At 48.1% G+C, this 13,795-nt stretch overlaps 1 protein-coding gene across 1 annotated transcript in view; it reads left to right on the forward strand.

The window, feature by feature from the left end:
- Window positions 1–13,795, forward strand: part of LOC138491423 (G protein-coupled receptor kinase 5-like) — a 901,946-nt gene that overhangs the window by 765,672 nt on the left and 122,479 nt on the right. The window contains exon 10 of the mRNA XM_069617943.1: window positions 12,890–12,927. Within this exon, the coding sequence (XP_069474044.1) occupies window positions 12,890–12,927 (38 nt within the window). The remainder of the gene's footprint in view (window positions 1–12,889; window positions 12,928–13,795) is intronic.

A 13,795-nucleotide genomic window follows, 5' to 3' on the forward strand; every position in this document is an offset into this window, starting at 1 on the left:
TGGGTTAAACAGCCAACATAATATGCGACAATATTTGTATATGGCTACCGAAATATCAATATGATACACGTAAATGGATGTCAGAGCTTGCACACATCGTAGCAACAACGAAACTTAAACAACGGTTAGTATAGTGGACAGTGAGTCCTTGGTAACGTCATACCCTGCTTGCGGATGTAGAAATAGATAGGAGTCAACTCATATAGCTGATAGGTTGTGGCATATGTTGGGAGAAACGCACACTCTGTGGTGTTTCAGGGTCCTTACCACTGAGATAACCTGGTGAACATCACAGGAAAGTTTTCTATTGGACTGACACGTTGAGCCCTTCTTTGACCGTATTAAGCCTGTGTACCCATTTTTGTTCCAATTGGATTAGTGTTTTATCAATGTCTCCGCCTCTTCTTGTTGAGGCCAGTTTTTGAAGTACAAACAATTTCAGGTCCATGTTGGTGTGTTTGCGGTTGTAGAGATCTACCGACGGTTTGTCTGGTACTTTGGTTTTAATGCAGGACCGATGCTCAGATATCCTCATTTTGATGGCCCTGATGGTTTTGTCAACATATAGCAAACCGCAGGGACACTCTATAATGTAGATCACTAACTTGCTTATTGCAATTGGTGTGGTCTTTCATAACCCATGTGCTATTCTTGTGTTGGAAAAATCGTTTTAAATACAGCAGTAGTCATGACTACCGGTTAACATTGCCAGAGGCCCTGCTAGTGCTTCGGATTTTCTCAGTTCCATTTCCTAGTTCAGGTAAGACATGATGCTTGATCGTGACTCTGCTTTTTCTGAAGATCTGTTGATTCAGACGCGACCACGTTCTTAGTGGACCTTTTTATGCAACAGGACCCACTATTGTTACGCTTACATGTGGTTAATTTATCTTTTGCAACGCACGGCCATGATCGTAGCGGTTCTCCATTTGGGCAGAGGAACCTTAATGCAATACAATAACGCACACTTTACGATTTTGGTTCCATACAGCCCTTCATGGGAATATGATCATTTTTTAATTTTGATCACATGTGGATATTTTATTGGCATACGGCCACGCGCCTAGTGGGCCACTGTTGTTGAATCAGACCCTTTTCCTTACTGTACTTAGCGCATTAACGCGTGATCTGAGATTAGCTCATTCTCCTAACAGAAGCATGTCTGCTTGTAACTACCTTTACACCACAGGTGTGATGCTTTGAACGCACCAGCAACAACACACAACTCCAGACTGACTTATCTGGTTTGGAGTGCTCCAACTAGGTAAGGCTCTTTTTCAGACCGTTTTGCCACACTATGTCAACAACTACCAGAGTCCCCCCACCACATTAATACCTTCAGTCCTCTCCTACAGATTGGACCCATAACATGGATTGATTGCTGTCCTTTTTCTGACCGCTGACTGAGTCTACACGGTCTGCAACTCCTATCCGTGGTTCCATCCAGACGCGATAAGACTTGCATTTTGTCCCCTACGGGAGACATGTATCTTTTTAATCACGCATTAATTGTGACTAATTAAATACATATATTCTTTATTCTTATATCTGGAGCCATACACACACTCGTGACACACTTCTTTGTCTCATCTCTTTGGCAGAACGCAAACAAAACTCTCACCTTTACCACTTTGTCCTGATGAAGGCCTACGCAAGAACGGATACCAATTCAGCCATTTAAGGCCAAAACACAGTTGTCGACTATATGACTTTACATCTCAGTGTCCAAACCCACACACTGTTTTATTATTGTGCATTGTAGCACTGTGTACTGTTTTGTTTATTATGTATAATTCATGTGTCCCTCATATGGTGTCACAGTATGTACGATCCTTTGGAATGACTATCCAAGATATTTACCTTAGGTGAGCACTACAGGCACCATTTGTTGATGGTCTTTTTGTATAACTTGAGCTTTCCTGTGATACCCTCTCTTTGAAAATACATATCACGTTGTAATATAAATTGCAATCATCACACAAAAAATGACTATTGTAAAATTTGTTAAACCATAACAGGAGTGTGTGTTTCAGGTTCCGTGACCCTGTTCATTGGTTGTTTTGAATGCTGAGCATGTGGGACACATGGATTAATCTGCCACAACGGACTGCTCAAAGATTGATTTTAGTGGCCTTGCATTGGCCAGTTTATGGATCAAGCCGCGAGGAGCTGCACAGCTTGTAGGGACGTTACATGGTCTTAAAGATTGGAGCACATCCAGTGCTGCTGGTTGAGTTGCCAGTTGTGGCCTACAACAAATTGGTCATGGATTCTGCCTCCATACAAATAGTATACAGTTGTCTTGATAGGGGTCACAAAACGTTCACCCACATTTACAGTCTTGGCTAGCAACAATTCACTCTTGGTGAATAAATAAGACGCCTGCATGTTGGGAATTGGCCTTAATGCCAGGGTGGCAGTAACCTTTGCACCTTGCTAGTAGCTTTCAACTTTGCATTTTTGTCACGTGGGGTGATGCTTTATGCTTAGTTTAATTAATTATCTACATGCATGTATTATGTGTATGTATTATATTCAGTGAGAACACTTTGTTAAAGGGACGTTATGGTTAATAACCTATGAAATTCAGTGAAAAAACATACCCACAAAAATTTGCCAGTTATGGTAAGCTAAGCAACTATAACTCGCGCCACCACCATGCACTGCTAAGACTAACACCCAGGACATCAAAGATGACATCACAAATGTCATTGATGACATCACATATCTAGACCACTTGTTTTTGTTCACTGACATATCTAGGCCAGAAGTTTTTGTTCACTGACAGTCAGGATATGGAAATTCAAAAGGTGCTATATATCTAGACATTATACTTGTATGTTTTTAAAGTACTTTACTTAGGGATTGGTCGCAACTCATGGTGCACATACACTGGGCAATAAGCAGGCCCCAAACGCACAATTCATTTGTATACATGAAGATGAACTTTAATGTTATTGACATTTTCTGGTGATGTTACTTTTTCTTTCTTCCTTACTTTAGTTTCCCTGTATGTGCCTCTGATTTGTATGCATTGTGGGTCTTCATATGTATTGTTTGTACTAACACAAGTGTTTAGTAAGTCTTAAATTGTTAGCTATTTATTCCCTGTTTAATATTACTGAAAACTCTGATAAGGTAGCATTCATTATTTTGCTATTCAAAATTAACAGATAAACAATATTGTAATTCTATGGTGCATGCTGCAGCCATTGCCTATGTGCATGTATGATTAGGTTCCTGTATTAACATCAACACTCCCAATAGCAGGACAACGCTGAGCAACACAGGTTCGATCCCCGGGTCCGCGCTTGGAAACCTCTGGGTATTAACCACGTTATAAATAACCAATTTTAATGATACATTAAGTAGTTCATGGTAGGTCTCCCCATTACCCCTGACATCTTGTTATCAACATTACAAACAAAACCCCTTGTAGGGACTTTTTATAAAAATGTATTTCACATGTGATGTCATCAGTGATGTCATCAATGCCATTTGTGATGTCATCCTTGGTGTCTTGGGTGTTAGTCTTAGCTGTGCACGGTGGTTGCATGAGTTATGGTTGCTTAGCTTACCATAACTGGCAAATTTCTGGAGGTTTTCCGTTTTACTTGTAACCATAACGTCCCTTTAACAACGTTTTTTCTTTGACTTTCATAGGTTTCTATGAGTGAAAATGTTTCATGTTACATCACTTTATATACGTTATTAATCATTCCTCTTTTAACATATTTGAAAGAACTGTAAACCTCCTTTAACAAACATAGTTTTTGCAGCGCATACTGATGTGTGTCATTATCGGCAGCGCATGTTCGGGAGGCAAGTCATGGTTGTATTGCCTAGGGCATGAGGCTCGATCATGACCCCAGCCCCACCACACCACCCCCTTTATCCACTGCACTTACCCTGCATCCTAGTTCACTGTCCACTATGCCCTCATAATGTGACCAATGGCCAGTGCCCATGGCCATTCTGCAAAATCCATGGGGCTTGGGTTTTGGCAAAAGGCAAATCAGAGTAGTAATTTGTCCTTGCTGAGGGCCATGCCCTCTGCTCAGGCAGAAAAGTTATATCACTATTGTTTTGTACTTACTTTTTGACACTTTGAAAAAAGTAAAACGCAGGACAGATTTGCAGAAGCATGCTTTCAGGTCCTTGCTGATACTCCTTGCGCAAGTTTGCTGCAATACTGTCCAGCACTTTGGGCTGCAGCCACAAGCAGAATATTTTTTCCCATTAAAACCCAAGGCTTTGGCCATTCCGTATGCCTCAATAAGCAAATCAAAGTGCACATTTGTCCTTGCTGAGGGCCAGGCCAATTGGCCATACACCAAAATTATATCACAATTACTCTCGCGTCCCGTCCCCTTTCCTCCATGCTGCATGGGTGTCCCCAAGGGACGGGAGACAGAACCTTTTTCACCAGAAAAAACCTCCTTCCCCTTTAAACGCGTGGGTGTGGCCCTGGGAGCATGCGCTGCCCACACCTCAGTCCCCTTTTTTCTGCGTTGACGGAAACAGTCCGACGGAAACAGCGCTCCTGGATTTGGTTTCGGCCATGTCCACTAGCGGATTCTTCTATCTTTTTTGTCTTTTTGTCATACAGGTACTCGGTACTCGGGCGCCACGCTCCTACCCGGTGCATGTCAACTTCCACAGGGTTCAGCAGGTTTTCATCCTGCAATGGACTCTTCCTAACTTCAGACCGCCACGCCTGTTGCCTACGTTGCATTGGCCCAGACCATGGTTGGCAAGCTTGTACAGCGTGCAACGCCCTGTCATCAAGGTCTCTGAAGAACAGGCTAGCCAGGTGGAGGGAGCTATTCCAGAAATCGCCTCCAGAGGACCTGAAGGACTTCGTCAAACATCATTCCAGGCCCAAGGTAGGGCCTCTGTTCTCCATTGCACCCCTCAAGGAAGACTCCATCCCAAGGGCTCGCCCGCACTAGAGGGACCGCCCAGGTTCTACTACCAGCACGTGCACCGAGGCCTCCCCAGCTACCGGCCTATGGGCCGAGGGATCCTCGGATCCTCCCGGTGACAGTGTTGAGGGACTGGAAGGTTCTTGTACTGGGTCTTCACCCGAGGGGCTATGCCCTTGTACCGGCAATATGTCAGAGGGGCCACGCCCTAGTACTGGCAATATGGCCGAGGAGGCACCTAAACGCAGCTCTACCGGCCCCCGGGCTGAGGGTGTTAAGCCTACCAGGCCTCGGCCTGAGGAGCAGGGTAGGCCTCATGATCCACACTCAAGAGCCCTGAGGAGTCTGGCCCAGCGAGCGGAGCAACACAACGCAGGCATGTGGAAGGCTGCTCGATAAGATGGCCGCCCTGCCAGACATCAACACCCGTCCGACGCCGCACCAGGAACGTGAATTTGGCAAAGAACAAGTGACAAGGTGGGACTGGTGTCAACCATGTATGTGGCCTACAGCCTATCCTTTATTTGTGCAGGGCAAGTTCCCGCTGCGTCCATATGCACAGGGTATGCAGTGCCTCCAGCAGCCGCCCGCTACTCCGTCTATATCCCCTACCACCCCTCCAGCCTGTGAGGACAGGTTATTTGAGAGGTTCCTCGGACTCATGAAGTCCCCTCAGATGGGGGTGATCCTCAGGGATGCCATCAGGGAGGTGCTTCCGCCAATGCTTCCAGCACCTCAGGCTCCACCGCCGGCGCCCCCGGCAAAGCCTTTGCCACCGGCTCCGGCCCCCCAACCGATTCCTCAGGTGGTTCCGTACCAGCCTCCGCCACATCCTCCTACTCCGGTCCCAGTACCCCAGCCTCCGGCTCCCGCCACTCCTCCACAGGTGCAGGATCCTCCTGACCCCAGGCAGACACAGACGATGAGGAGGACCATGACATGCCATCGTCAACCAAGGCCTTCCATGAATATCTTGCAGGGCTGGCTGAGGGCCTTCCTCAACCCAAGGTCGAGCAACTAGCAGAGGGGGTCCTCGCAAAAGTCCTCAGCGATGCCCCTCTGCTAAAATGGGAATTCCACTGCAAATCGATGTAGTCGCCCTGGCCAAGAAGGGTTGGCTCGAGCCCCACTCTGTCCAGCCGGTCAGTCGACGCCTGGACGCCAAGTACAGGCAGATGGAGGGGGATACATTCTTGCTATAGGCCCATCCTCAGCCACACTCCTCGGTGATCGCTGCAGCCTCACTATACCCCAAGCCTCAGTCGTCCTCAGCCTCCTCCTCTGCAGCGCTGCTAGGAAAGGAGGAGAAGATCTTGGAGGTGTACAGGAAGAAACTCTATTCCAACACATCCTTGCATTTTCGTCAGGCCAACGCCAATGCCATGCTGGCGGCCGCCAACCAGAGGTTGTGGCGGGAAATTGCGGATTTCCTCCCAGAGCTTCCTACGCAGAGCCAATCACGTTTCAAGGCAGGATTGGCTGAGGCCAAGCTTGTGGCACAGGACATCATGGAGTCCACTGTGGCCCACATTGACACCTCTGGTCGGGCCATCTGCATCGCCACGGACATGAGAAGGACAGCCTGGCTCCGTGCAACTAAATTTAACCCGGACATCCAGGAACGCATATTAGACCTGCCGTTTCGAGGGGAGTGACCTCTTCCACTCCACCCCGGATGAGGAGCTGGACAAAAAGAAAAACAGCTCACAAACGGCCAAGTCTTTATCCATCCTGACAGACCACGCTCAAATCGTACACCCACTCACAGCAGCGCTTCGACAAGGGACGTTCATACGGAGGGTTCCGCAGCTTCCAAGAACGGAGGTCCAGGCAGCGGGACTGCTCGCCGACTTCACATTGGCGCAGGCAACAAAAAGTGGGGGAGTAAGGGCTTTTTCCAGTCCCCCTCCTCTGCAACAGCCTCTGAAGCAAAGAAGGCATGACACGCCCCTCCGGGCCCACGTGTCTCCAGTGGGGGGCAGGCTTGCTCTCTATTTAAATTTATGGTGCCAGAATTTCACTGACCCCTGGATCCTCTCCGTAGTATCCATGGGGTACTGCCTACCCATCCCAGCCTCCTCTCTCCTCCCCTCCCTCAAGTTGGGACAGCAACTCTTCTGGCAGAGAGCTGATCGCTCGTAGAGAGCCAGGCTGTGGAGAAGTCCTAGCCTCACTGCGAGGCCTGGGCTTCTACTCCAGGATTTCAGCCATTCAGAAAAAGAACCAGGCGGGCCTGCGAGTTATGCTGGACCTTTCCACCCTCAACCTCTCCTTACCTCTACAGAAATTCAAGATGGTTACGCCAGCTTTTATAGCAGAGAGATTGTGCAAGGGAGACTGGATGTGCTCCCTGGATCTGAAAGACACTTATCTACACGTCCCGATATGACAGCCCTATCGTTCTTTCCTACGGTTCAGGATCATGGGCTACCATTTCCAATGCAAGGGCCTTCCTCTTGGCCTCAACTCGGCCCACGGGGTCTTTACCGGACTCATTAATACTGTGGCTGCCCTCCTGAGGGCTCAGGGCCTCCACATCTACCCATACCTCGACTACTGGCTCATCAGGGCTACTTTGCCGGAAGCAGTTCACCACACTTCCCAGGCTCTTATGAGCACACTGCACACTCGATCTCAAGAAGTCGCAACTGCAACCCACGCAGACTCTGACATTCTTGGGCCTAATCTAGGACATGTGCTCCGAGGAGGTGTTTCCGTCGGAGGACAAGATCACATCCATCAAGAGGGCCAGTACTCACTTCCTCAGCAGAGAGGTGACCTCGGCCTAGTCGTACCAGCACCTCCTGGGTCTCTTGGCAGCGGTCCTATTAGCCGTCCCCCACACGAGACTCAGGACGAAGAGGATACAGTTGCACTTTGCTGCATCATGGAACCAGGATTGGGTCTCTCAATCCGAGAAGAACAACGTTCCTCCATCCCTCCACCAGGACCCCAGATGGTGGTCCTTGGACTACATCCTAAAGATGGGCAAGCTCTTCCGGCCTCCCACCCCGCAGGTCTCCATCACCACAGACTCCTCTCTCGAGGGATGGGGAGCCACCCTGGACGATTTCTGAGTCCATGGCACCTGGACCCGACAGGAGCAGGAGTACCACATCAATTGGTTGGAGCTGAATGCCATCTGTTTAGCGATCAGACCATTCCTCTCACTTATCAAGGGCAAAGTTGTCCTCACCAAGACAGACCACTCCACCGGCATGCAACACAAACAAGTCCCAGTTTCACTGCGCCAAGTATAGCAAAATAAAAATCGGGAGTCCAAGTGATTTGTATGGAAGAACAGCCTTTAAAGTCCAAGGTTTAGTATAAGCAGCAGCGCATTGATTTTTCAGTCTGTCTAAGCAGCCGACCAGCTTTAACCGCAATTGCGAAGCCTTCAGAGTACTTTTTGGGCATTGTCCCTTCAGCTTAAATTTCAGGCTCTATCCCTATCAAGCCTCAGATAAAGAGCCGTGGAAGGCTCGAAACATGTGTTAGGCTGTTGCTTGTACTAAACCTTGGACTTTAAAGGCTGTTCTTTCATACTAATCACTTGGACTCCCAATTTTTATTATGCTATACTTGGCGCAGTGAAACTGGGACTGGTTTGTGTTAAATTTGTACTTACCTCAGTGGAATCATACTGGCAGTATATCCACACTACCCAGATACCTGCAGCCTTGACGCTCTTTGTCCAATTTATACTTAAAAGCGCTGTGGATCGTGACTTTTTCTGCCAATTTGTTCTTTCCTCACTCCACCAGCATGTACTATGTCAACAAGCAGGGAGGCACCAGATCCCCTCCACTGTGCAGACTGGCAATCAGGATGTGGGAGTGGGCCCTGGAAAACGACATCTACCGCACGGCAGTACACCTTCCGGGGCAATCCATCCTAGAGGCGGACAGGCTCAGCAGGTTGGGAGCGGACAACTACGAGGGGCAGCTAAACAACCTAGTTACCCAGGAGATATTTAGCAGATGGGGTCACCCCCAGGTGGATCTCTTTGCCACCTCGCACAACAAGAAGTGCCCTCAATTCGCCTCCTGGCAGGGACAGGGCACGACTCCCTGGGCGACGCATTTCGGTTTCAGTGGAATGGCATGACAGCTAACACCTTCCCGCCCACTCGCTGATTCACAGAGCGATTCACAAGATCAAGGAGTCTTGCCAGCTCAACATCATTCTAATACCTCCATGGTGGCCAGCCAGGCCATGGTTCTCGGAGCTTCTCAGCCTCTCAGAGATGCCATCGATTCACCTTCCGACAGGCCCAGCACATCTTCTGGCGCCGCAGGGGGGGCTGAGTTACCCACCCCGCGACACAGAAGCTAGCCCTCACAGCCTGGTTCCTGAATACGTGATGCTAAGGGACCTCAGCCTCTCCCAGGCTAATCTGGAGATCATACAAGGAGCAAAGCTGCCAGGGCCCAGTATAAAAGTAAATGGACCAGGTTCTGCCACTGGGCAGCCTTCCAAGGAAATCGCCCCCTGGCATGTACTCTGGATGATGTGCTCTCCTTCTCGGTGCACCTCACCCACTCAGGCGTGCAGGTGGACTTCTGCTGCACTTACCTCGCAGCCATCGGGTCGTACAGAAACTCAGAGGAAGGGGGTCTTCTCCTCCACTAATCCGATTGTTAAGAAACATTTGATGGGGCTCGCAAGACTCTACCCGCCCATCAAGAGGCCCCACCCCGTGTGGGATCTGAACATAGTCTTGGGTGCCCTGGCGCACAAACCATTCGAGCCAATGGTGTCATAAAATCACACTAACGCCCCCTTTTGGACCTCCAGGTCCATTCAACAACGTGCCAGAATGCTCCCCACACCCTCCCAACATGGCGGACGCTGCTCCTTGATCAGCAGTATAGTTTCTAGCACGCCTAGATAAGCGCCCCGCCCCTGCGGTTCGGCGCGTGTCAATGCGCTCACAATTCTTTGCTCGAGTGTTGTTCATCGCGCTTGCTCCTAGGAATTCCCTTCGCTTCATTGTGTCTTCCTGGTTCTCCACTACCGTGTCTTCCTCCTGCCACGGTGCTCTCGCGGTTATCCTTGGACCGCCTTACCTCTGCCCAGAATTTACGGAACCTTCCAGACCTTGGTTGCGGCTGCGACTCATGGCCTTCCACGGCTGTCCATCCAGGACTGCTCTTGCGGTTGCCTCGGACCGCATTACCTCTACCCAGGATTTCCGGAGACTTCCGGATCTCGACTGCGACTCACCACCTTCCACAGTTCTCCCTCCAGGACTTCTGCAGTTGCCTTCGGACCGCCATACCGGCCCAGACAATTCATCAGTTGAACACTGAACTCTAGGTCAGCTGCCATAGACAGAGTGGCATCTGAAGAAGCCCGTCCTTGCCTCCACGAGACCTGTACCTCCAGGAAACGCGGGCAGCCAGATCCAACAAGAAAGAAGCTTCCAAAGCCTAAAAAGGTGAGCCCTCAAACCAGTCGTGACAAATGGTGTCCGCGGACATCAGGCTGGTACCATCAAGACGGCCTTACCAGTCGGTCTCACCTCGGCTCGCAGAGTCAGCAAAATCCAGGCGCTGGTCACCTCAGAACCATATACTACCTTTCACAGGGACAAAGTAGTCCTCCGGTCACACCCAGCATTTCTGCTTAATGTGCCGTCTGCTTTCCATTTAAAGGAGGAAATAGTCATTCCTATGTTTTTTGCCGATCCTAAGGATGAGGCACAGAGAGTTCTGCATTGCCTGGATGTCGGGCCTACCCTGAAATTCTACCTGGACAGGACCAAGGGTTTCCACAGATCAGATGCCCTATTTGTCACTTTTGGAGGTGCAAGACCAGGCTATCGGGCCTCCAAGGCCACAGGCAGTCACCAAAGGTATATCACAAATCTTTGTACATACATTATGACACTTTTAAAGAAATAAAACAGACACATTTGAAAAGCCAATGCTCCTTGCATGAGTTTGCTGCAAATAGGTACATGTTTTATTTTTTGAAAAGTGTCAGAATGCACGTACAAAAAAATAGTCCTGTAACTTTGCCCGCAATTGACAAAATCCATTCAGACTTGCACACGCATTCAGTGTTGAGTCCATAATCTTTCTGAAATCATTTGTGCAGATTTGTCAAACAGCAACAAAGTTATAGGCCATCTAAAATGTTGAAACCCCCCTCTAATTTTTCCCCTGCTTGACACAATCCCACCAAACTTTGCAAATAGATCAAAATCTGTGTCTAAAATCTTTTGGCAAACTTGTGTTCACATTTGTCAAACGGTACCAAATTTATAAGCCTTTCAAATATTTTTGGACCCCCCCAATTTTGCCCCCTACTGGCGAAACAGCACCAAACTTTACAGAACAATTCAGGATTCGGTTTAAATTCATATTGCAACATTTCATGCAGTATCACTGAGTGGCGCCATCCAAAAACTGCTTTTTACCAACCCTGTAATGCAGAAATATGCATGGATCTCCCTGAACATCTGAGACGTTTGCGGACTTCAGAGATGAAAAACCACCTAACCTTTGGCTTTTTGTGGCCATATCCCATCCCATCCCATCCTCATCGTTCCACACCTCCCCAGCAATCATTTCATAAGTATGACGAGTGCAATGTTGTTTTTTTCAAATATGTTTTTACCGCAATGTGAGCAGACTACGGGCACTGTTTGCAAATCCAACACGGCGTTTCAAATGTTTTGATGTACCTCACGTTTTTAATTGACCTATCAGCGAGCACGTACGATGTCGGGAAGTGAGTTCGCGGACCGGACCTAGATATCACACATTTTTTTAACCTTTGTTTTGGCCATTTGAAAAAAAAACTACTGGATGGATTACACCAAATTTCCAAAAGCATGTGTTCGTGACCAATCCGCCGCTAAAAATCACTCCAGCGGTAGAAGTTACCCAGATACCGGCAGACCTCATACCGCAAAAATATTTGTTTGGGGATATAGGAAAACGGTCAGAGGTAATCAGAAGGCTCTTTAATATTGCATGCGCGATGGCGAAAAAGTGCATTCTGCAGAAGTGGAAGAGCGCACAGGCACCACAAGTGAACCATTTTCTCAAGGAACTAATGTATGTTAATGAATGTGATGAACACTATGTAATGTCACTCCCGAACTCATGTAAACCAAAGGACATCTGGGCCCCGTTCAGAGTGTATCTATGTGAAGTGGACTCGACCAACAGTAGCCCGGCGGGGCCCAGTAGTACGTCTTTTCTGAAATACCACTCATGTTATATTACTGAACTGAACCTGTCCGATATGGAAATGTATGAAATGTCGTGTTGTTGCAATGTTGTGTACCACAACCATTAAATAAAGTTATAAAAAAAAAAAATCTCTCCAGCGGTTTCGCCTCTTTTTTTCCATTGCAGCCATGAGGATTTACACACATTTTTGGAACCCCCCCTTATAACTTTTCCCCCTGGATGAAACCGCACCAAACTTCCCAAAATCATTTTCAGGGGGCCATATACTTTTTTTTGCAAAGTTTGGTGATGATGCGTCTGGGCGGGGGGCAAAGTTATAAGCTGCCCAAAAAGTGCTCTTTCTATGGGTTGAGCAATTTAACCATAACTAAAGGGCTGCTACCGTAGGCCCTGTAATCCATTCTCCTCTTAACCCAACCCTCCCAGCTTATCCTCCCCATTTCATTGGTTTACCGATTCTTTTTTCGGTTTCATCAGCTGTGTAATTTGTAGTGATGGTCGTCATTCAAAGGGGTAAGGGCAAAGTTCAACATGGTGATATTTTTAGGCATTCTTATAGTAAGAGATCAACAGTCCTACAGTTGCTGTCACTTGCGTTTAGAAAGATACTAATGGCCCTGGACCTGGTGTGTGTGAGCTCCTGGCCCGCTCATGTTGAGAAGCTGACAATTAACAGGGTGTAGTTGTCAGCCGAGTAATTGGAGCCGGGCGGTTGGCAGTGCAACTCGTTTTCACACTGAACTGTCTGTTCTTTCACAGGGACCTGAAACCAGAGAACATCCTCCTGGACGATGATGGTGAGTAGTTGACAAGCACTTTTCACATCACCTGCTAATTTGTTGGACTTGGTCTGTGTCTTCTCCGTTTCCCATAAGGCTTGGCAGGGCACCACAAAGAATGCAGGCCATGTGCGCAAATTAAACTTTGGGGCTTAATGTCTATTTTGTGTGAAGTGCACGAAGGAGACCATCAACATGTCATGATATGTTAATGGTCCTTGTACCTCGAACTGTTGCCACCTTTGTAGTCTGTTGGTGCTCTGGGGGAACTGCAAGGAGGGTGAAGGGGTTTGTTAGTCGGTTTTGAGCGGGAGAAGAGCAAGAGAGCTGGGACGTGCTGTTGACAGCTTCAGTTTGGTGAAAATTGTCACTGAGTGTACCTTTCGGTTGTTAGGCATCATGCAGTGTTCTGGTGAGATTGTGTATGGTTTATTGGCTTGTCGGGATGATGTGAAGTGTGCGGTTGTGTGTAGTTCAGAGCTTGAGAAGTTGAATTCAGAGGGGTAAGTTAGTACTGTTTGTGGCAATACATTTCTCCAGCATGGGGTCTGGCATGGATTCACATGCTCATGAATATTCCCCGTCGTCAGGCTGGGAATCCTCGGTAAAGAAAAAATCAGTATCAGTTTCGTTTCTGATCTGCCTTTCGTAGTAGTAACCAATCACTGATCTCTGCGTCATACTGACCACAGCCAATGACTGCCCTCTACCTAAGCCCCACCTCTGGCAGCCATCTTCAGATTTTTACCGCACGTTCAAGTGTTGGGAGTCCTTGTGCTTAGCTCTCAAGCTTTTACTGCATGTTTCGCGCTTTTTCAGGTGATTGTTCACATTTTTTCGGTTAATCGAGCATCAAGCTCCACCGTTTCTACTCCCGTTAACGGCT

This window comes from Ambystoma mexicanum, chromosome 10, assembly GCF_040938575.1.
Source record: "Ambystoma mexicanum isolate Mex_15411 chromosome 10, UKY_AmexF1_1, whole genome shotgun sequence".
Classification (NCBI taxonomy): Eukaryota; Metazoa; Chordata; class Amphibia; order Caudata; family Ambystomatidae; genus Ambystoma; species Ambystoma mexicanum.